The sequence below is a fragment of the Lepidochelys olivacea genome, assembly GCF_965140295.1.
Source record: "Lepidochelys olivacea isolate rLepOli2 genome assembly, chromosome: 11".
Lineage (NCBI taxonomy): Eukaryota > Metazoa > Chordata > Testudines > Cheloniidae > Lepidochelys > Lepidochelys olivacea.
Window position 1 is genome coordinate 45793450 of NC_140421.1, and position 24531 is coordinate 45817980.

The 24531-nt window shown below is 42.7% G+C and overlaps 1 protein-coding gene across 8 annotated transcripts in view; it reads right to left on the bottom strand.

The window, feature by feature from the left end:
* The window catches only part of SESTD1 (SEC14 and spectrin domain containing 1), a 125435-nt gene that overhangs the window by 10247 nt on the left and 90657 nt on the right, over positions 1-24531 (bottom strand). For 7 of the 8 annotated variants that reach the window (XM_084644121.1, XM_084644123.1, XM_084644118.1 and 4 more), the window contains 5 exons: positions 18619-18830; positions 8638-8760; positions 3467-3661; positions 2567-2681; positions 888-1047 (listed from right to left, as the gene is read on the bottom strand). In XM_084644121.1, the coding sequence (XP_084500247.1) occupies positions 888-1047; positions 2567-2681; positions 3467-3661; positions 8638-8760; positions 18619-18830 (805 nt within the window). The remainder of the gene's footprint in view (positions 1-887; positions 1048-2566; positions 2682-3466; positions 3662-8637; positions 8761-18618; positions 18831-24531) is intronic. The other variant, XM_084644124.1, reaches the window with a different exon arrangement.

Here is a 24531-nt window from a genome sequence, read left to right on the forward strand (position 1 = left end):
GATCACACAGACCCCCTCCTCTCCAACTGAGGATCATGCAACACCCCTGTGGCAACTACAACAACTGTATTGGTGGAAAAGAAATATTGGGAAAATAATGGTCTTTAACACAATAAGGCCCCAATTCAGGAAGATACTTAAGCACATCTTATGCAGGACAGCTTTTAAGCACTTGCTTACTTTTAAATTTAAATCAGTGGGATTTAGGCATATGCCTAAAATTAAACAACTCGTTAAGTGAACTCCCAAACAGGGATACTCTAGTGAATTGAGGCCTCCCCTCAGAAATTTAAATCTGGGAGGAAGAGGTAACGATTAAATGACTGCATGAGTTATGGTGTGCTTTTGTAAGGGCACACCACAGGTCTGCTGCTCCCTAGCTTCAACCCCATTGGGGCTCCCCAGCCCCCTCCCCCGCAACTGCATATGTTCTAAGTGGAGAATATGTTATTGCCTCAGAGTGTCTGGTAGTGCCTACAAGAGGAGATCATACACTGTCCCCATATCTTTATTTTTGAGTAATCTACGTTTCTCACATCTAAGTATAAGAACAGAAGGGAGCACATGGCTTCATGGACCACCCTTTCACCTCCCACCTACACCCACCATCCAGCCCTGAAATGTAGCCATCTTTGGGTTGGAGTGTGCCACGACAACAGTTCTAAGGGAAGAAGAAAATAAAACATCTCACATTCTATTTAAACAAGAGAGATTTAAGTCACCCAGACTGCAGCTGCATAAATTAGGATTTCACCATCATCACATGGCTGAGACCCATATAAATGAGGGTCTGGTGCAAAATAGCATCAGGTGTGTTTTTTTTTTTTTTTAAAGTGAGTTCTTAATATGTAAAAATCATCATAACCACTAGAAGTGCTATTAATTACCGTTGCTTTCTAAGCTGCATATCTTCCATCACTCCCTGGATGTGGTCCACATTTTCTTTGTTTTCTATGGTTACATCTTTTCCATAGGCCCAGGATGCCTGGTTAGATATCTGATCAAGAAGACCTTGGCCTTTTTCACGCAAACCTTGCAAGCCTAAGTCTAAAACCAAAATAAATGAAAATATTTTGTTTGTTAAATCCGATTAGTTTTCCTCATTCTTTGAACCCTCTCCAATTTTTCAACATCCTTCTTGAAGCGTGGACACCGGTACTGGACACAGTATTCCAGGAGTAGTAGCACCAGTGCCAATTACAGAGGTAATATAACCTTTGTACGCCTACTCGATATTCCCCTCTTAATACATCCAAGGATCACATTAGCCCTTTGGCCACAGTGTGACAATGGGAGCTCATGTTCAGCTGATTATCCACCATGATCCCCAAGACTTTTTCAGCATCACTGCTCCCAGGATGGAATCCTGCGTATTTGTATGTATGGCTGGCATTCTTTGATCCTAGATGTACAAACTTTACATTTTGTTGTATTGAAACATATTGATCTGAGAGCATCAATTAGATGCAGCATTCTATAATATTTACAGAACGCTAGGGGAAATGGATGTGTTATTTTTTTTACTTGCTGGACCATTAAATAAATAAATAAATGAATAGTGTTTCAAGGAAATGTCAGATTTGATAGTCAGCTATAATTGCTTCACCATATATATAAGTAATAAGTGCATACAATCTTAAGCACACATTTATTTCTAAATCATTATCAGAGACAGTGAATGTCTATCATGCAAAGAACATGCAGGCTATGATTTTAAAATTCATTTTACATGGTTAACAAACTTTTGGATACCGTAGTATGAAGAATCCTTCAGTGCTTGCCCTTAAAGTCTGCTGTTAAATGTACAGCCCAGCATATTTATTGTATGCCATATTAATATAGTTTATGGTTTGAGGTATACACAAAATAAATTACTGCACACGTGCAATAACTTTTAAAATTTAATTACTTCAGCTATTTCAATTTTATTACATCTTTTCATTCCACAATCTCTCTTCCTACCTACTGCCCTTTCCCTTATAATAAAGCTAACATATGGCATTTAGAGTTTGTAAAAAAAATTAATTACAAGTCTTATCATTGCAAGCATCCTAACTAGGGCTAGGTAGGCAGAACATAACTCCCTTCAGAGTTTAGATAATTCATAAAAGATATACTGTTTGGGAACAGGAGGTTCATCTTCCTCCAGGGAGATCAGGATATAATTTTTGCAGTATATTCCTATGCTCCGGCCAGGCTTGGGGAAAGAGAGGTGCAGTCCAAGGATCAAACTCTAGGTTTGTTGCTAAATGTAAACACTGTAACAATATATTTCATTTGTGTGCATATTACTTTTATCATTTTTCATATAAACTAGTCACAGAATATGGCACAACCAAATATGGGATAAACATGCAGTAGAGAATGCAGGTTTTACTGCTAGGGGAGAGGTGATCTTACTATATATAAGAAAGAAGTGAAAGAGTGTAAAGGAAGAATTGAGCAAGGGGAAAATTAGTTTAATATATTAAATAAAAATGGAAAAAATTGTCCCCCGCATTTGTCCCTTTCAAGTACTTGATCCAGTATAATTTATAATTCTGTATTTCAGTGATTTTCTGCTTACCAACACTTTTCAGCTTCTCTTCAAGCAGTTTTAAAGTTTGCTGAATTGATGCTCCATCAGTTGGTGCTACATCTACACACAACATCCCTAATAAGCCATCTAACTGCTGAGACAACTGAAATAGAGAGGGATAAAGACAAACCTTTTACCTGATATGTAACCATTCCTTGTAATGAAATCATTACAGTTGCAATTAATATTTAAAAGACATATGAGCACTCTCAGTCTTGCCAAGCCCAAGTGTTCGAGAATCATGAGTCAGGCTCCCCAAAATCATGAGATTAGTTTAAAAATAATGAGATTAAAACAAACAAATAAATTTTGGATTCTTTTCCTTTGCCTTCTGGTTTCTGAGCCTTTAGGGTCACTTACATCAAGTTTTCAAGCTTTTCTCCACATCCATAAAGGCTAGAAACTTATTTTTTAAATGAAAGCTGAAATTATCACCTAATACATGGTTCCAGCAACTGGGCTTTAAAGAAAAAAAACACCAAGTTGTGTGATAAAATCCACTTCAGACAAATAAGAGCTTGAAAAATATCTTACAGAGAAACTCTGAAGAACAGTCTACCCCTTGCAATAGAACCAGCCAGTCAAAAAATATAAGTAAAGAGAAGTTAGCTGAATCTCTTATGATTTATGTTACAATTTATATATCACAGAAATGTAAAGCCATGCCAGAATGTCAAGTGTTACAGTACACATTCCTCTTACAGAACAGAAGACCTCAGCCTTAATGACAGTATTTCAATCAGGCTACCAATAAATGAAGACTTTTGCATTTTTCACAGAAGTGACTTTGTTTTTTCAATACACCTTGTACAAGATACTGAACTTCAATAATACTATGTCAACAGTGTATTGGCAAGTAAGCCTGTAAACACTTAAAACCAAGCTTACATCTTGGGCAACACCATGGAATTCAAGCGCTGCTTGTAACAGATTTTGCCTAAATTCCAGCTGACTGGCCTGCCGATAACAGACATCGCTCAACTGTTGCTGTAGTGCTTTCAGCTCTACCAGGTCCTCCTCATCCCCAGCATTTAGCAGTGCTGCAATTTGCTGATTAAGCTCCACATATACAGCGAACCACTCCTACAAAAAGAGAGCAAGAACCACATGATTAAAGCTTTAAAGTAACACCAAAATAAATCTATTTCTTTTTAAATGACGCGCATTTGAATGTATCGAGTATTTTATTATATTTTTCTTTATGGGACCTCAGTGGAATCTTTCAGCTACAAGAGCAGTAAGTGTAGGTTTACGCAGCATTTTGAAAATGTACATGCCAAGAAGCATTTTGCATTCTGTATCAGGGTGGATAAAAATCGATGATTCGAAAATGGACAAATAAATAATCTGATTTTTTTAAAATTTAGATACAGGTATACTTTTAAAAAATAAATATATGTAAAATTAAATATGAAATTGACAACCTATTTTAAGATTTAAACTACTTAAAATCTATTAAAATCATATAAGTAAATACAAAAAATAATATTAAGCTGTACTCGGTTGTTAGCAAGAAAGTCAAACTGAATTGGTAGAAGTCACTTGCTAAGCACCTAGAACCAGAGTTTGTTGCCGTGATAAACCAGCTTTTATCCAGTATTGTTGCAGCCATGTCAGTCCTAGCATATTAGAGAGACCAGATAGGTGAGGTAATATCTTTTTGGGCCAACCTCTGTTGGTGAGAGAGAAGCTTTTGAGCTACACAGAACTCTTCTTCAGGTTTTCTTGAGCTCTGGAAAAGGTATTGAGTGTGTCACAGCTAAATAAATAGACAGTTTCACATAAGTAGTACCTTAAAATATGTGCTAACTACATATTCAACAATGATCTGTTTGACCTTGTATTTTGCTGTAACTCTCTCAGAATCTTTCCCAGGACCCAAGAGCAGCTCTGTGTATTTTGAAAGCTTGTCTCAAACCAGGTTCTGACAGCAGCAGCCTCTTCTGCAGGTACAGAGAGAATACTTCCTTAATTTCTGTTTATTTCAAGTTAAGAAAACAATTGGGATTTGAAAAAGCAGGAAGAGCTTGTTTTCCTCTTCCAATCTATGGCTACGTCCAAACTTGGACCTAGAGATGCGACCCCCAGCTCAAGTAGACATACATATGTGAACTTTCATCGAACTAGCATGTTAAAAATAGTAATCACCACAGTAGCACTGACAAAGGAAAGTGACGGCATAGGCTAGTTGTTCCAACTTCAAACCCACTTAGATACCGTGGGTATGTACTTGGGATAGCTAACATGTGCCATCACTCGCCACTGCCCAGGCTACTACAACTAGCATGCTAAAAGAAGTAGGGTATCTCCATGAGAGCTAGCATGATTATGTCTACGTGAATCATAACCCTAGCTTCTAGTGTTGAGGTACCCTAGAAATAAAAACTACATGTGAGAGGGCAAGATCTGTTAGTTCTAAAATCTTGAAGTAACCAAAAACAAACAGTTCAGTCAATTAACTACCAATAACACTTCCTTTAATACATCAATTAGCTTGAAATGCAAAACATGTTTGGATAGACTTTTTTTCTCCTTATGTATCCATCACTTTTAAGGTAGTTCTATTTAATAAAAAAAAATATAAAATACTGGTTGTGTGCATCTGTAATTGAATTAGCACCCAAACAGATTTCAGAGTAGCAGCAGTGTTCGTCTGTATCCACAAAAAAAAAGGAGTACTTGTAGCACCTTAGAGACTAAAATTTATTTGAGCATAAGCTTTCGTGAGCTACAGAAACAGAATTTCACCCAAACAGAAGTACACAAAAAATCACAAGCAAAACAATTCACCATCATCTAGTAAATAAGAAATGCCTCTTTCGCCATTTTCCAACAAAATTAAAAATGTAAAAGTTATGCCTGAATAAATTTAAGTAAATAACTGCTTAAATAAATGTGCATAGATAGCATATCCTCCCTGTTAGCAAAAAGGAGCACCAAAATGTAGTGTAAAGGATACATTTAGCTGTGAATCACCATGTTTTAATGGTTAGCAACTAACGAGAATCAACCTCTCTTTAGAAAAGACAACTCAAAGTATAAAGGCAAAACACAATTGAAATCAATTATGTAAATCAAGGTTTCCTCTTGTTGATTTAAATTATGATTAAAATTGGTGATTTAAAATCAATCCACTCTGCCCTATATCAGTTCAAATATAGCTGCAAGTTTTACAAAAAAAAGTATGTATTTCTGATCCTACTGATACTACCTGAAGATAGGGGGGAGGTCCATTGTCTCCAGCTTTAAACCCATCCTACCTATTGGCATATACTGCAAACACATTCCCATTAATAGCTGCTTGCACAGCACAAAAATTCCACTCTCTAAACATAAACCATTATTTAATTATAATTTAAGGTATTCATGGTATGCTACAGAAACGATGATAAGGCTCTAGCACGATGTTAAACCATTATTAAAAGACTGCTTTTGAATCAAATGATATTGCTTTCAGCAATATTACTACTGCTAGCAATAAACTTAGAAATGACATTAGAAAAATATTTTAGGCAGAGTGAAGTAAATATCTTGCAAATAAAATGGGGCAGCAAAATATAGAAACAGGTTATTTTAAAGTTTCTTCATTTTTGAGAGAAGGTGTCGCCAAAGTGTTGCCGTATATACCTTTATATTGTTGAAACCATAATATATAGCTTTAGATATGAAAAACATTTTAAATGATGGAGAATTCACGGAGAATGAAAGCCTACTTCATATATCAAGATAAGAAATCCAGTGTTCATCTGATGTTGCTGTAAACTTAGAATACCAAATATGGCTGCTAGACATCTTTGTTATTTTGGTCGACTGACAAGATGACCTTCAAACGTCCTACTTAGTTCGAACATAAGAGAATAGTGCCACCTATTGGTTGTATTAATGAAATACCTGATTTAGTGATTAATGCTTTATCTTGTCATTTCCCAATAAACAAGGCAAAAATGGTCAATTGTAGCAAAAGCTGCCAATATCTAACAGAATTAAAACTACAAGTACACTATTGAATATTTCAATAACAAGACCTGCAAAGCCCTTAATCAAGACTGTTTAAGTCAAAAGACCAGCTCTAAAGCCAAACTGACCAGACTCACACAGGTCATGACCATGAAGAAAAGGCAGAAATTTGACTAGAGACAATGAGCTCAAGTAAATTAGACATGCAGAGAAACTATGAAATAGGTCACAAATTGCTTATTATCAAGAAATCTAAAGCAGTTCTTTTTCAAGACTGAATTCACATAGAATATTAAAAACAAATAGAAGCATTTCAGAAACTAAAGCAGCATGAGAGCAATACAGTCAATAATAAATAGAAGATGTTTCCAAAGTAATGCAGGGGGAGTTGGGGAGGGGAAGAGCAGTTGAGAAGAGATAAGATCAGATACGCACGCCGTTTGATTTTAGGAATGAGGGAAGAAATATCTAGAGAGACTGTAGAAAATTAGGAAAATGATAAAGGAGGAAGAGAAGACGACAGATAGCAAATGCTTAATTCCAGATCAATTATAGGAGATGCTCTCAGATTAGAGGGAAAAAACAAGCACACACACTCAAGTACAGAACTACTTTGAAAAGTGACTTTGTAAATGGGGTTCCATGTTTAATACATCAATGATTTCCAGATCAAATTTGCTTAATCGATAAGTCTAAAGATTTTTTTTAAAACTGCCAGTGCTGCAAAATCATACTAGGACTGAAAACCAGGATGTGTTCTTTCCTGATTATGCATTATCAAGAGTGATAAGTATTCTGTAGGCCAAATTCAAACCTCAGTCACACCTCTGCACCCCGTGGTCTTTGGTGGGATTGCAAGAACCTGAGGACAAAAGTTGGTCCTCCAATAGAATTTAGCTCATTTTGTTAATGATGCGCAACCATGAATGGAATTCAGCTCAGTCTTTCTTATCTATGTCACTCTACAATACTAACATGAATAAAACATTACAATTATTTTGTTATTAGAGCAAGCAGATGTTACTCTTATACCAGGGGTTGGGAACCTTCGGCACGCAGTCCATCAGGATAGTCTGCTGGCGGGCCATGAAACATTTTGTTTAAATTGACTGTCCGCAGGCACAGCCCCCGCCCCCCGCAGCTCCCAGTGGCTGCGGTTCGCCGTTCCCAGCCAATGGGAGCTGCGGGCCGTGTCACTTCCCACAGCTCCCATTGGCCGGGAACAGTGAACCGCGGCCACTGGGAGCTGTGGGGTGGCCATGCCTGCGGACAGTCAACATAAACAAGATGTTTCATGGCCCGCCAGCGGACTATCCTGATGGACTGTGTGATGGACCCCTGCTCTATACACATAAGGATCCAAGAATGCCTTTGGGTACGAAAATGCCATTTACATTCTTCAGAGTAGGTGACTTAGGGAGTTCAGGGAGTGACTTAGTTCAGCAGAGAAACGACAAAACAGTAGGCAGCCTCCCCTTGCTGAATGCTGAGTAATCAAATCTCAGTAACAAATCAGTTAGTATAGAGATATTTCTATTGCACTTTAAAGGTCTGCAAAAGGTATCCGTAAACAGATTTACAGTAAAAAGTAGTATTTGGTCATCAAAATTAGAAATAAGCTGTCAAATTTTATTTTAAGCTAAATTATATTTCAAATCTTGTTAACTGAAATCTACATTCAGTGATAACTGACAGTGGTAGGTTCTAGCCAAATAAGCTCCAAATTTAAACATCTCATTTACCAGAGCAGCACAGATAACAAACATTTTCAAAAATGTTTTTTTTTTCAGGCTTACTCTCCCTGTTTTTATTTCACTTTTACTGAAAGTACAAATTATCATGGTGTCTTTTAAAACATCAACATGAATTACACACAGACAAAAAGCATATAGTTAGATTTTATTATCTACACTGGAAACCATAAAAACCTGTATCTAATGGACATAGGGGGTAATTAAAACAGTGCAGATACTCCTCTTTATACCCGATAAACCACGGCCTGCTCAAAATTCCTAAGAATCTGTCACTGGAATACATTGTTCACAATTAACTATGTTTACTCATAATCATGTTGTAATTTGGGGAAGGGGAGAATATCTCACACTGTGTTGACTCTCAATCTCTTCATGTTTCTGTTGCAAAGCTTGTGAGGCTCTAATTGAATCACCTATCCCCCACTGGGTTCGTAGTTGTTCTGATCCAGGTCCTTCAAGCCAATTCACTACCTGTTAATAAAATAATAGTTTAGATGACAACAAATAAATCAAATATTCTCAACAGCTTGTAAAATAATTCTACTCATGCTATTAAAAAGTCTTTGTACTTTTCATTTCAAATTAATATAACCACAAATTCAGTAAAAAGTTGGATACTTTGAGTAACTTTGGAAGAGACTATTTCATGTGTCTTTGGTAAAATGTACTTTTCATTAACCTTAGGCTCTCAGATCATGCTAGACGCTGATAGCTCACAAAAGATTTGGCACACTCATATTTGCCATTTTACATCTGTGTCAATAAAGTGGATTTTTCTCGATAAGAAAAAATTATTTCATTTTCAGACAAATTAAATGAGCCTAGATCAATGAATTGCCATGCAAGTGTCAGCATTGCTGAAATGTTGGACACATCTGTATGCTCACGAGAGAGAAGTGTTTTCTCCCTGCTTTGTTGAACAATTATGTTAATGGACAAACAGGTGAAAAGCACATTTTCAGTACAAAAATATTAGAAATACACAAAATGCTTTAAAAAATAGGCCTTCATCCTGTAAAGTGACCCAAGCCAGGGAAGCTAATGAGCCGACCCGTGGACCAAATTCTGTGATGATTCCTGGTCACATGCCACCTGAAGAAGAGAAGGGGAGGAAAGCAGAAAATGGAGACTTGGGAGTAAACACAATCAGAAATGGCAACCAATATTGCCAAAAAAATAAAAAAGGAAGGAGAGAGAAAGCGAGAAAACAGGTGGAATGAATCAGCAATACTAGGGTCATCCAAGAGGGGAATCACCAACTGAAGCCTTGCCCTAGGTGCAGTCAGGACTGCATAGGAGGCAGGTATCTTATTGTGGCAGCTTGCAATGTCCATTTATTTGGGACAGTTAATTCAGTTTTTTGGGGGCTCTTCTCTGCGACAGTCTGCATCCCTACGTTCACCCCTTTTTTACAGTACTATAACGGATTTTGTACAAAGTATGCCTTGTGAGGGATCATTTGAAAACTCATAATTTGCTGATCATTATTCTCCTGGTAAAATATGCATGGCCACCCTGTATGTAAAGTTATAAGATTCGACTCTAACATTACTGAGACATGTTGCAACCTTAGAAAAGCAGGCACAAATCAATTCCTCAAAGACAAAATTCAACTTGATGCCTTATCCAGGTCAACAATATCAAATGAACCTTCACCTGATTAAGTGACCATTCATTAGCAGGAAAAAGGATGCGAGCAAGAAATTTATATTTTGGCAAAGAAACAGCTGGAAGTTCCCGACCCCCCAAGACCTTCTGCCTCCTGAACTTCAGCTGGAGCTGATTTTCATAGAAAAAGAGAGCTATAAGGAAGGGGGACAGATGCCCCAAGATAGCTCTCCCTTCATTTCTATTCACAGTATTGACAATACTTGAAGGACAAAGGAAGCATAACTGGACTGGGGAGAGATCCTGGCTGAAAGGATTTAGAATCATAGAATATCAGGGTTGGAAGGGACCTCAGGAGGGCATCTAGTCCAACTCCCTGCTCAAAGCAGGACCGATCCCCAATTAAATCATCCCAGCCAGGGCTTTGTCAAGCCTGACCTTAAAAACCTCTAAGGAAGGAGATTCCACCACCTTCCTAGGTAACGCATTCCAGTGTTTCACCACCCTCCTAGTGAAAAAGTTTTTCCTAATATCCAACCTAAATCTCCCCCACTGCAGCTTGAGACCATTACTCCTTGTCCTGTGATCCGCTACCACTGAGAATAGTCTAGATCCATCCTCTTTGGAACCACCTTTCAGGTAGTTGAAAGCAGTTATCAAATCTCCCCTCATTCTTCTCTTCTGTATTTCAGCCAGTAAGACTGCTAAACATGTGGTGAGATTTTTGTTTTGAAATCACTTAGCTTAAGTTGGATATTAATTGTGTTTTATCTTTTATTTTCTTGTAACCAACTCTTTTATGCCTCATTACTTGTAATCACTGAAAACCTATCTTTTTGTAGTTAATAAACTTGTTTTATTGTTTAATCTAAACCAGTGTGTTTGGATTGAAATGTTTGGGAAACTTCATTTAGAATAACAAGATTTGTGCATATCATTTTCTATTAATGAAATGACGGACTTTATATGAGCTTGTACTGTCCAGGAGGCTGCTGGGCAGTGCAAGATGCACATTTCTGGGAGATAGTCTGGGACTGGGAATTTGCTGGTGTTGCTCTGCAGTGTAATTCATGGGTGGCTGGCTACAACACTCATACAATATAGCTGGGAGTGATTTACATGCTGGAGGCTGTGTGAGCAGACCAGGAGTGGTTGCTCTCACAGTGAAGCAGTGTAAAAGACACTCCAGGTTGGAGAATTGAGGGGACACAGCTGTCCATCAGTCCAGATTGTACCCTGAGGAATGTCACACTCTCCCCTTGTCTTTTTTCTTTTCTTTAATTAGGCTGCCCCCATCATCTGCTTCCCATTTTTATTCCTCACCCCCATTCTTTGTACCAATGGAGCGCAGACTCCTCCTGTTGGTGGGCAGCTTACCCACTGTGGCTCTTGCCCTTACATACAGCGTGTATATTTCTGGCTGTGAATCTAGGGAGGTGGCGTTATCTTTTAAATTTAGGCAACATCTTATTGCAGTTTTGTATAGTACTTGATGCCTTCGACAATCATTTTAAAACTGGTCAAACAAAATAGCAGAACACATAGCTTCATCGTGTGCTAAGATTCTGTTCACTTATTATGCAGCGTCAGTAACGTAGACAGAGCAAATGGATGATTATTTCTAATCAAAATGATGCAAATTGAGGTTGATGCCCCAGTAAACAAGTCTATTTAAATGCATTAATGAAGGCAGTTTGCCAAGCTAGGTTATAAACTTTATTTCAATCAGCAATTCTTGCTCAGCCAATTTGAATATTATCCAACTACAGGAAAAAAGTCCCATGCCCTGCTTATGTCATTTGTGAGCTACGCAGTAGTGTTATCTTATACACTACATCTTGTTGGTTTTTCGTTTTCAACTGAAAACATCAATAAGAAGAGTTTGGTTTTTTCTTTTCTTTTGAAGATTTCAGTGACTACACAAATGAAAATAGTTTCTTGTTGGATTTACATTTTCAGTGGTAAAATGTCTCCTTTCTTCATCAGAAGCATGAAGTTTTGGGAAGAAAATTTAGATTGACTTATGTGAAATTGAGAAATGACTTTAGAGATGAATTTCCAGTGAAGGCAAAGGGAAATGTTTTCCTTATGAAAAACAGCGTACTGAGGGTCAGCCATGAGTGCTCCCAGTCCATTCATCCTTCCAGATGAGATGACGGCAACTAAAAAGGTGACCTTCATAGAAAGGTGAGACACAGAACATGTGGTCAGTGGTGGATGGCATCAACAGATATAGGCAGCTCTTGAACATCCCATCAAAAATAACCTCTGGATGGTGGATGGGGTTGAGTAGTTGTGGTTGTCACAGGGATAGCTGTATATCTAGGTTTGTATGCTCTGGTGTTTGCACAGTGGTTGAAATGAGCTCTGGTGGTAGAACAGCTAGGGAGGTGGTCATGGCTTGTACATCTGTTTATGGTGGTGTGTCTTTGGAGCCAGGGTAACAATGCCAAGGGAGCAGAGAGTTATTCCAAAGTTTTTCAATGAGCGCAGAGACTCGTCAGTCTGCTTGATAAATAAACTTATCAAAACTTGTCTAATATATTTTGAACCTCCCTGGGGAACCCTGTGGAATGCAGTGAAAACTCACGCCTCATGACTGTATCTGTGGCTCTCCTTCTGGATGCAGTGTCAGCTGCATCGACTTCAGCTTGAAGGGATATTTTGGCCACCAGTGGGAAACTAGGTTATACTAACTGTACTAAGACTAAAAACTCTAACTATACTCAATAGTGTGTGTGTGTTCATTAAGAAGCAAGAAGCACAGAGAAATCTGTGGACACAGAGGATTCCAACTCCAGCCATGCGGCAGTAAGAAGAAACTGGAGAGGCATCGGTTTACAATACACCTTATGCCCTTGGTTTGTAGCATGAGGAAAGCAACTGCACAGGCACGGATGAACAGACATTACTTGCTAGAAATCTACAGTCTCAGGTGGATGGTTCGCATGCACATTCACATGTCAAATACATAAAGGGACTAGCACTCAAAGAAGAACTTTAAGATAAAAGCAAAACTACCATCATAATATTTTTTTCTTGAATGCTTATTTGATAATGATCTAGGTGCTTAGCCCTGTGGCAGTGCAAGGAAGGCTTAAAGCTGGCATAAGTGACTAAATGAATGAGGATTCATTAGGTGTAGGAGAATCCCCAGCATAGGGGGCTTGGAAAAGAAAGCTTGTCTGGAAATTACTGCATTCTAGTGACCTCTACTTGTCAAAAAGACCCTTTGAAAACCATTACAGGAAGTCAAATTCGATCATCAGGCAAAATCAGCACCTAGAAGCCTCTGAATCAAAGGAAGCACAAAAGCCTGAGTAAAGCAACTTTCTCTCCAACTCCCTTAGCCCTGGTCTACACTAGGACTTTAGGTCGAATTTAGCAGCGTTAAATCGATGTAAACCTGCACCCATCCACACGATGAAGCCCTTTATTTTGACTTAAATGGCTCTTAAAATCGATTTCCTTACTCCATCCCTGACAAGTGGATTAGCACTTAAATCGGCCTTGCCAGCTCGAATTTGGGGTACTGTGGACACAATTCGATGGTATTGGCCTACGGGAGCTATCCCAGAGTGCTCCATTGTGACCGCTCTGGACAGCACTCTCAACTCAGATGCACTGGCCAGGTAGACAGGAAAAGAACCGCGAACTTTTGAATCTCATTTCCTGTTTGGCCAGCATGGCAAGCTGCAGGTGACCATGCAGAGCTCATCAGCAGAAGTGACCATGATGGAGTCCCAGAATCGCAAAAGAGCTCCAGCATGGACCGAACGGGAGGTACGGGATCTGATCGCTGTTTGGGGAGAGGAATCCGTGCTATCAGAATCCGTTCCAGTTTTCGAAATGCCAAAACCTTTTTCAAGATCTCCCAGAGCATGAAGGACAGAAGCCATAACAGGGACCCGAAGCAGTGCCGCGTGAAACTTAAGGAGCTGAGGCAAGCCTACCAGAAAACCAGAGAGGCGAACGGCCGCTCCGGGTCAGAGCCCCAAACATGCCGCTTCTATGATGAGCTGCATGCCATTTTAGGGAGTTCAGCCACCACTACCCCAGCCGTGTTATTTGACTGCTTCAATGGAGATGGAGGCAACACAGAAGCAGGTTTTGGGGACGAAGAAGAAGAAGATGATGATGATGAGATTGTAGATAGCTCACAGCAAGCAAGCGGAGAAACCGGTTTTCCCGACAGCCAGGAACTGTTTCTCACCCTGGACCTGGAGCCAGTACCCCCTGAACCCACCCAAGGCTGCTTCCTGGACCCAGCAGGTGGAGAAGGGACCTCCGGTGAGTGTACCTTTTAAAATACTATACATGGTTTAAAAGCAAGCATGTGAAAGGATTACTTTGCCCTGGCATTCGCGGCTCTCCTGGATGTACTCCCAAAGCCTTTGCAAAAGGTTTCTGGGGAGGGCAGCCTTATTGCGTCCTTCATGGTAGGACACTTTACCACTCCAGGCCAGTATTGCGTACTCAGGAATCATTGTACAACAAAGCATTGCAGTGTATGTTTGCTGGCGTTCAAACAACATCCGTTCTTTATCTCTCTGTGTTATCCTCAGGAGAGTGAGATATAATTCATGGTCACCTGATTGAAATAGAGAGCTTTTCTTCAGGGGACACTCAGAGGAGCCCGTTTCTGCTGGGCTGTTTGCCTGTGGCTAAACAGAAATGTTCCCCGCTGTTAGCCACGGGGAGGGGGGAGGTTTGAGGGGGTAGCCACGCGGTGAGGGAGGCAAAATGCGACCTTGTAACGAAAGCACATGTGCTATGTATGTAATGTTAACAGCAAGGTTTACCCTGAAAGAGTGTAGCCACTGTTTTATAAAATGTGTCTTTTTAAATTCCGCTGTCCCTTTTTTTTTCTCCACCAGCTGCATGTGTTTCAATGACCACAGGATCTTCTCCTTCCCAGAGGCTAGTGAAGATTAGAAAGAAAAAAAACGCACTCGAGATGTTCTCCGAGCTCATGCTGTCCTCCCACACTGACAGAGCACAGACGAATACGTGGAGGCAAATAATGTCAGAGTGCAGGAAAGCACAAAATGACCGGGAGGAGAGGTGGTGGGCTGAAGAGAGTAAGTGGCGGGCTGAAGACAGGGCTGAAGCTCAAATGTGGTGGCAGCATGATGAGAGGAGGCAGGATTCAATGCTGAGGCTGCTGGAGGACCAAACCAGTATGCTCCAGTGTATGGTTGAGCTGCAGCAAAGGCAGCTGGAACACAGACTGTCACTACAGCCCCTGTGTAACCAACTGTCCTCCTCCCCAAGTTCCATAGCCTCCACACCCAGACGCCCAAGAATGCGGTGGGGGGGCCACCGGCCAACCAGCCACTCCGCCACAGAGGATTGCCCAAAAAAAAGAAGGCTGGCATTCAATAAATTTTAAAGTTGTAAACTTTTAAAGTGCTGCATGGCATTTTCCTTCCCTCCTCCACCACCCCTCCTGGGCTACCTTGGTAGTCATCCCCCTATTTGTGTGATGAATGAATAAAGAATGCATGAATGTGAAGCAACAATGACTTTATTGCCTCTGCAAGTGGTGATCGAAGGGAGGAGGGGAGGGTGGTTAGCTTACAGGGAAGTAGAGTGAACCAAGGGGCGGGGGGTTTCATCAAGGAGAAACAAACAGAACTTTCACACTGTAGCCTGGCCAGTCATGAAACTGGTTTTCAAAGCTTCTCTGATGCGTACCGCGCCCTCCTGTGCTCTTCTAACCACCCTGGTGTCTGGCTGCGCGTAACCAGCAGCCAGGCGATTTGCCTCAACCTCCCACCCCGCCATAAACGTCTCCCCCTTCCTCTCACAGATATTGTGGAGCACACAGCAAGCAGTAATAACAGTTTAATAACAGTAATAACATGCTCAAATAAATTGGTTAGTCTCTAAGGTGCCACAAGTACTCCTTTTCTTTTTGCGAATACAGACTAACACGGCTGTTACTCTGAAACGTGGGAATATTGGTTTTGCTGAGGTCTAAGCGAGTCAGTAAACTGCGCCAGCGTGCCTTTAAACGTCCAAATGCACATTCTACCACCATTCTGCACTTGCTCAGCCTGTAGTTGAACAGCTCCTGTCTACTGTCCAGGCTGCCTGTGTACGGCTTTATGAGCCATGGCATTAAGGGGTAGGCTGGGTCCCCAAGGATACGTATAGCCATTTCAACATCCCCAACAGTTATTTTCTGGTCTGGGAATAAAGTCCCTTCCTGCAGCTTTTGAAACAGACCAGAGTTCCTGAAGATGCGAGCGTCGTGTACCTTTCCCGGCCATCCCATGTTGATGTTGGTGAAACGTCCCTTGTGATCCACCAGAGCTTGCAGCACTATTGAAAAGTACCCCTTGTGGTTTATGTATTCGGCGGCTTGGTGCTCCGGTGCCAAGATAGGGATATGGGTTCCGTCTATGGGCCCACCACAGTTAGGGAATCCCATTGCAGCAAAGCCATCTGCTATGACCTGCACATTTCCCAGGGTCACTACCCTTGATATCAGCAGATCTTTGATTGCGTGGGCTACTTGCATCACAGCAGCCCCAACAGTAGATTTCCCCACTCCAAATTGATTCCCAACTGACCGGTAGCTGTCTGGCGTTGCAAGCTTCCACAGGGCTATCGCCACTCGCTTCTCAACTGTGAGGGCTGCTCTCATCTTGGTATTCATGCGCTTCAGGGCAGGGGAAAGCAAGTCACCAAGTTCCATGAAAGTGCCCTTACGCATGCGAAAGTTTCGCAGCCACTGGGAATCGTCCCAGACCTGCAACACTATGCGGTCCCACCAGTCTGTGCTTGTTTCCCGAGCCCAGAATCAGCGTTCCACAGCATGAACCTGCCCCATTAGCACCATGATGCATGTATTGGCAGGGCCCGTGCTTTCAGAGAAATCTGTGTCCATGTCCTGATCACTCACGTGACCGCGCTGACATCGCCTCCTCGTCCGGTATCGCTTTGCCAGGTTCTGGTGCTGCATATACTGCTAGATAATGCGTATGGTGTTGAATGTGCTCCTAATTGCCAAAGTGAATTGAGCAGCCTCCATGCTTGCCTTGGTATGGCGTCCGCACAGAAAAAAGGCGCGGAACGATTGTCTGCCGTTGCTCTGACGGAGGGAGGGGCGACTGACAACACGGCTTACAGGGTTGGCTTCAGGGAGCTAAAATCAACAAAGGGGGTGGCTTTACATCAAGGAGTATTTCAGGCAGGACTTCACGGAGGGTTCCAATAAGAAATGGTGCACCTAAGTTATTGTTCTTATTGGAACAAGGAGGTTAGTCTGGCCTCTGATTGATACATGGCTAGATTTACCTCGCTGCACCTTCCCTGTGAGTGACTGCAGTGTGACATAGAGGAATGAGTCCCCTAGATGGGGGAGGAGGCAAATGAGTACAAAACAAATCTGGTCTATTTCTTGTTTTGATCCACTCCACCTATCTTTTACATCTTTGGCTGGCAGCAGATGGTGCAGAAGGACTGCATGACATCCACATCTCATGGCTGCTCGGCAGAAGATGGTGCAATAGGACTGCTAGCAATCCATATTGCCTGCCTGCTCACCATAAGACGATTCAATAGGACTGACTGCAGGACTGAAGAGAATGACCTGGTCAAGTCACTCCAAATTTAGTCCCTGCGCCCATGTCTGCCCAGGTGCTCGTGGCCGACGTGGCCAGGAGCACCTCGGACATGACGATGACAGCTACCAGTCGTACTGTACCGTCTGGTGCCACAAGGCAAGGGGTTGCTGCTACTGTGTAGCAATGCAGTACCACATCTGCCAGCACCCAGGAGACATACGGTGACGGTTACCTGAGCGGGCTCCATGCTTGCCGTGGTATGGCATCTGCACAGGTAACTCAGGAAAAAAGGCGCGAAACGATTGTCTGCCCTTGCTTTCACGGAGGGAGGGAGGGAACGGGGGCCTGACGATATGTACCCAGAACCACCCGCGACAATGTTTTAGCCCCATCAGGCATTGGGATCTCAACCCAGAATTCCAATGGGCAGCGGAGACTGTGGGAACTGTGGGATAGCTACCCACAGTGCAACGCTCCGGAAGTCGACTATAGCCTTGGTACTGTGGAAGCACTCCGCCGAGTTAATGCACTTAATGCACTTAGAGCATTTTCTGTGGGGACACATACACTCGAATATCTAAAACCGATTTCTAAAAAACCGACTTCTATAAATTCGACCTTATTCCGTAGTGTAGACATACCCTTAGTCTTACATGAACTGCAGCTTACCCAGACCTAAAAGTCAGAGCGTAAGACTCAATTTCAATATAAACAAAAAATGTAACAGAATTGTCTGTTGTATTCAATCCAGACAGAGGTCTAACAGAGAACTCAACATTACTACAAAGCTGTGAAACACTGTAATATTTAGCTTGAATCTAGTTTAAAAATATATCACTTTAAGCTATTTATGACTGACTTCTCAGATATTTAGAATTAAGCAGTAAAGAATTATATGGCATATGCTTCCTAAATTACACACAGGCACACACCGTAGGAATACACTGAGGGCAGGTAACGATTTTTAACAGTCCTAGACATTGCAAAACAAACCCACCGCCCCACAGATGTTTTTAATAGCACATATTACAGACAATACTAAACAGATTAAAGCCAGGTTTGTTTTAGATGGATTTTTGTTAACCCTGCAAAATCAAAAGGTTACATGATAAAAAAAATATGGTACCAAGAGAATCTTGGTGCTTACCTGCATTACCTTCTGTTGAATCTCCTCTAGCTGTGTGCGCTTGCTACGTTGTCTACAAACTTCCTGGTAACGCGTATACTGTTCTCGGAGTGAATCTAATAGCTTCATGACCTGTGGCTGAGCAAGCAGCTCATCGTCCATGGGAGACCATGAGACCCCTCCATCTGAACCATTAAACCGACGCTGCTGTAACTCTGATAATAGCTCATGACCTTTAAAGATAAATAGAGCAATACAATCATAATTAATAACCACAGATGCAGTGAAAATCATTAGGAAGCAGAAATTAGTTTTTAAGGTTACCAGACATTATATTCTTACATCTAATGAACTGAAGTATACTGGTACATTTAATGATGTTTCTTTGTAGACAACAGGCAAAATACTGTCCGTCAATGGGACTGTACTGGCTGCAAATTAGGACAGAATCTGGCCCAGTATATTTTAGGGGAAGGGGAACAACAAAAAAGTATGCACACACAAAGCGAATAGTATGTAAAATCTAAACTGAAGTAAGATTCCTTCTCAAATTCATGGTAGTTTCCAACAGATTTTCAAAATGTGTTTCAGGGTCCCTTTATTGACTCCAAGAAGTTCTATTTTGGGAGTAACTGATCTAAAACACTTTAAGGTCTTTGAATAACTTAACTGAGAGTAAATCAGACCTTCAATTCTACTGGTTCTAACTAAACTAAACTCAATTATAAAAAGTTTTCTTCTATTTATATGCCTTGTTAGTGGCTTTGAAAATGTGGAGAGAGAGTATTTAAGTAGTAGATATAGGAAAAGGAAGTTAAGGGGACTTTTTCACCAAAATCACCATCTGAAAGCAAACCGTCTTCCTTAAATTTGACCAATATTCTAAAAGATAACCAATTTATATTTTCTAGTAGTTTTCAAGCATGAAAATTCTTTGACTTCCTATAGCCCAACGTACAACTAACATCGAGAAGGCTTACCTCCATAAATAAACTATTCTGTTTCTTTAAATCATTAAATTTTATTAAGAAAAATATATACACTGATTGCAACGTGGATTTAAATAATAAAAAGAAATAATTGCTAAGCACAATTTTGACCCTCTCATTTCTACAATACAGGCTGGCTCACTCCAAGCCACTGTGTACACACACAAAAAAGCATTCACACTTCCACTTCCTCTCCATCCTCATTTTTAGATATAATGGATGAGCTGAAAGCACCGATGAATTCAGCTATAACTGAGGTTCTCTGTATTTCTTCTCTTTCTGTCACCTTTGGTGATTTTATAATATTTAATGAAAAATATTCATACAAAAGCACAGTTCTGAATCCAAAACATTTTTACCAGGAGTCTTCCTTACAGCTTCTTAGCCTATTCCTTTGCTTAACCAGGCCCAGTCTATGAGAATCTTAGGCCTGGTCTACACTAAAAAGTTAGCTTGAAGGAAGCCGCCTTAAGTCGACCTGTTAACATATGTGTCTACACTACCAGGTCCTGTAATGTAGACTTTTGTAATCCACCTCTGTGAGAAGCGTAGCACTTAATTTGATTTTCATGGGTCAACTGCAAGTTAGTGCAGACTCAGCGTTGTGTAATTCAACTTAAAGGGACTCCAGATGGTGTCCCACAATGCTCATCTGTGACCATGCTGGAGATCATTTTCAGTTCTGCTGCATGGCAGCTAGGTACACAGGAAACAGCCCCTCCCCTTCTAAAGCCCTGGGAATTTTTGATTTCCCATTTCTTGTTTAATCAACACTGGGAGCATGGCAGCTTGAGCACAGCTGATCATTGAGGCTACACACCCCAAATGCGCTCCAGCGTGGTCTGCACAGGAAGTGATGGATCTCATCGCTGTGTGGGGAGAAGTTTGTGCAGGCAGAGTTCCGATCAAGCAGAAGAAACACTGACATCTATGCAAAGATTGTTCATGGAATGGGGGAGAAGGGCTACACGAGGGGGACACAGCAGTGCTGTGTGAAAATAAAAGAACTTCGCCAAGCGTACCAGAAGGCAAGGGAGGCGAACAGTCGTTCTGGTGCTGAACCCCACGCATGCCGGTTCCACAATGAGCTGCATGCAATTCTCGGGGTGACCCTACCAGCACCCCCACAAGCAACGTGGGCACCTCACAGGTGTGAGAGTCTAGGGACAATGAAGACGATATGGTGGATGAAGAATAGGAGGAGGAGGAGGAGAATGGGAGACAGGTGAGTGGTGGATCCATTCTCCCCAAGAGTCAGGAAATATTTTTAACCCTGGAGCCCTGTGGGTCGCAGGACATCATGGTGGCCGACCATGATGCCGGGGAAGGCACCTCTGGTGAGTATACAGTTACAATCAAAGTCCGGTTAAACTTTAGCAGGCACACACATTCGGTGGTTGGCATGTTTACTGTGAAGAAAAAAGCGAGGTGCTGTGGTTCTCGGCTTACAAGAGGCCGCTCCAGCTATGCAGAGGGTGGTCCCTGGAAAAGACAGTTTATGTGGACTTGGATAGCCCGGGAATGCTCCATGGATATCTCTAGGCAACTTTCATGGAGGTACTCTGTTTGCAGAAGGTTTCTGGGCAGGGCAGTCTTATTTCTTCCACCATGGTAGGACACTTTCCCATGCAAGTCCTGAATTAATTCTGTTGGCATCATTGTGGTACACAGCATAGCAGCATAAGGACCGGGTCTATACCCAGACGCATGCAACATCTCTTTCCTTTCCGCCTCTATTACCCTCTGTCAAGGTTCCTCCCCCACTCTGAACTCTAGGGTACAGATGTGGGGACCTGCATGAAAAAACCTCCTAAGCTTATCTTTACCAGCTTAGGTCAAAACTTCCCCAAGGTACAAAATATTCCCCCCGTTGTCCTTGGACTGGCCGCTACCACCACCAAACTAATACTGGTTACTGAGGAAGAGCTGTTTGGACGCGTCTTTCCCCCCCAAATACTTCCCAAAACCCTGCACCCCACTTCCTGGACAAGGTTTGGTAAAAAGCCTCACCAATTTGCCTAGGTGACTACAGACCCAGACCCTTGGATCTTAAGAACAATGAACAATCCTCCCAACACTTGCACCCCCCCTTTCCTGGGAAATGTTGGATAAAAAGCCTCACCAATTTGCATAGGTGACCACAGACCCAAACCCTTGGATCTGAGAACAATGAAAAAGCATTCAGTTTTCTTACAAGAAGACTTTTAATAAAAATAGAAGTAAATAGAAATAAAGAAATCCCCCCTGTAAAATCAGGATGGTAGATATCTTACAGGGTAATTAGATTCAGAAACATAGAGAACCCCTCTAGGCAAAACCTTAAGTTACAAAAAAGATACACAGACAGAAATAGTTATTCTATTCAGCACAATTCTTTTCTCAGCCATTTAAAGAAATCATAATCTAACACATACCTAGCTAGATTACTTACTAAAAGTTCTAAGACTCCATTCCTGGTCTATCCCCGACAAAGAAGACTACAGACAGACACACAGACCCTTTGTTTCTCTCCCTCCTCCCAGCTTTTGAAAGTATTTTGTCTCCTCATTGGTCATTTTGGTCAGGTGCCAGCGAGGTTACCTTTAGCTTCTTAACCCTTTACAAGTGAGAGGAGCTTTCCCCTGGCCAGGAGGGATTTCAAAGGGGTTTACCCTTCCCTTTATATTTATGACACCCTCAGAAGACTGATATCACATAGGGTTGCCTAGGGGAAACGGGGGAAGTTCTCATTAAAAGTGCTCTTATGGGGGGGGGGGGGAGAGGGCATGTAGACCCACCCAACCCCCCACATTCCGGATTGCCAAACCACATGGCCGCTAATGTGCCTTTACTGTGCTTGGCACGCATCGGCAAGTAGTTTAAAGTGGCTGATAGGGGACTGGGACCCCACATGAGAGATTCCGCAATTTGGGAGTGAAAACTTTCCCTCCTACCCCATTCGTAAACAGTTTCCCCGTGGTGCAATGGGGAAGGGCCATTGTTCCACTATCTACCTCTGCTCCCGACATGAGCCTGCCATAAACTTCATTAAAAGTGTGGTCACCCGTGACCTGGCGGGGCCTATTCACCATGGCTAGAGCAGCATAGTGAACGGTTACGGATTCTGATTATGTTATGGCTTACATCTTGTGTAATAAGAGGGTTTTTTTATGAAAATGGCCTTTTGCTGGAAACGTTTTATTCATGTACAATGGCTTCTTTATTTTTTCCCATGACTGACAGCTGGAAATGTGTCCTTCGGTGTGTCATCAACACCTGAAAGCAGACTTTCACTGATTAGAAGGAGGAGAAAGAGAAAGAGGGAGGACATGTTCACTGAGATAATGAATGCCTCTGGGACAGCTGACACAGAGCTGAAAGCATGGGGGATTTCACTGTCTGAGAAGTTAGACATGGACATTGAGAGCAGGAAAGCTTCCAATGAGCAAGAGCATGCAGCGCAGGATGAGATGCTTCGGATTATGAGGGACCAAGCAGACACGTTGAGGCGTCTGATTGAACTGCAGGAACAGAAGCAGGAGGGTAGAGTCCCTCTGCAGACCTTGATGGACAGCCAGCCAGCATCGCCTGGCACAGAATCACCCTCCCCCAAGCGTTCCATGAGGCGTGGGTGAAAAGTCCATTACCCCATTCACTTAACTCAGGGAGAGGGTACAAGGAACAGAGAAGGCGCAGATTCACAGACCTTTGATGGTCTGGAATACAGTGTTACATTACACAGCTGAAAATGTTTCTCCTGTTCCAACTTTACAACCCCTTTTCCCCTAGGTTACCTTTTTTCCCCCCCATTTTCCCTCTTTACTTATGTTTGTTAAAGTAAATGGATTAGACAAAATAACCGTTACTTACCTTCTCGTAACTGTTGTTCTTTGAGCTGTGTCTTCACATCCATTCCACATTAGGTGTGTGTGCGTTGCGTGTGCAAGCGTCGGAACCTTTTTCCCCTAGTGGCTCCCGTTGGGCGGACGGGCCCCCTGAGTGGTGCCACTGAGCCATGCATATATACCCCTGCCACCCGACCCCCTCCAGTTCCTTCTTGCCGGTGACTCGACAGAAGAGTAGGAGAGTGGGTGGTGGAATGGACGTTGTAGGGAGCCAGGGTGGTTCCCCTCCAAACCAGAGGGGAAAGAGCCACCCTTGCAGCCTGAGTGGGCGGGGCCAGGCCAAGCTTCCGCCAATCCCCGGAAGGGGAAGGGTGGGACAGGAAGTACAAAGGGCGGGGCCCTCTGCCCAGTGAGGAGAGCACCAGGGAGGGAGGCAGACACAGGCTGCTGGCTGCTCCCTCGCGATCCTGCTGCTGACCCAGGCGAAGCCCTGGTCAAGGAGGAGCCTGACCAGGAGGAAGGCCTGTGGCAACCAGGGCTGCCAGCCGCTGAATACCCAGAGGACCTGGAGGGGTCTGACGGCAGCCCGGGCCAGCATGAGTCCAATACCGAGGGGGAGCGGGAGTGGCCCGCAGCGGAATACCCGGATGAGATGGAGGGACCGGAGCTGCCCACAGCAGAATACCCGGAGGAGATGGAGGGACCGCAGCGACCTGCCTGAGACACGGGGTAGGAAGTAGCCATGGGCCGAACTACACTGTGGGGTGGGTGTGTTCGGACGGCCCCGCTGACCCAGCGGCGGGACTTTCGCCTCCCGCCACTGCCAGGGCCCTGGGCTGGAATGCAGTGGAGTTGGGTGGGCCTGCGTTCCCCTACCCCAGCGCTCCCCTGCCTGAGCGGCGCACTACTGACTCTTGCCGGCACTCCCCTGCCCGAGGGGCGCGCTACTGACTCCGGCCGGCACACCTTCCCCGCTAATTCCCCAACACCCAGAAGGTGTGGCTGAGGCCTGCCACAGAGACCATAGCTCTCCATCGCCCCTAGGGGCTCGGAGGACTGACACCTGTCACAAGTGGTGTAGAATGCGGGCAGGAGATCCCAACCCCTGCTGAAAGGGGTTA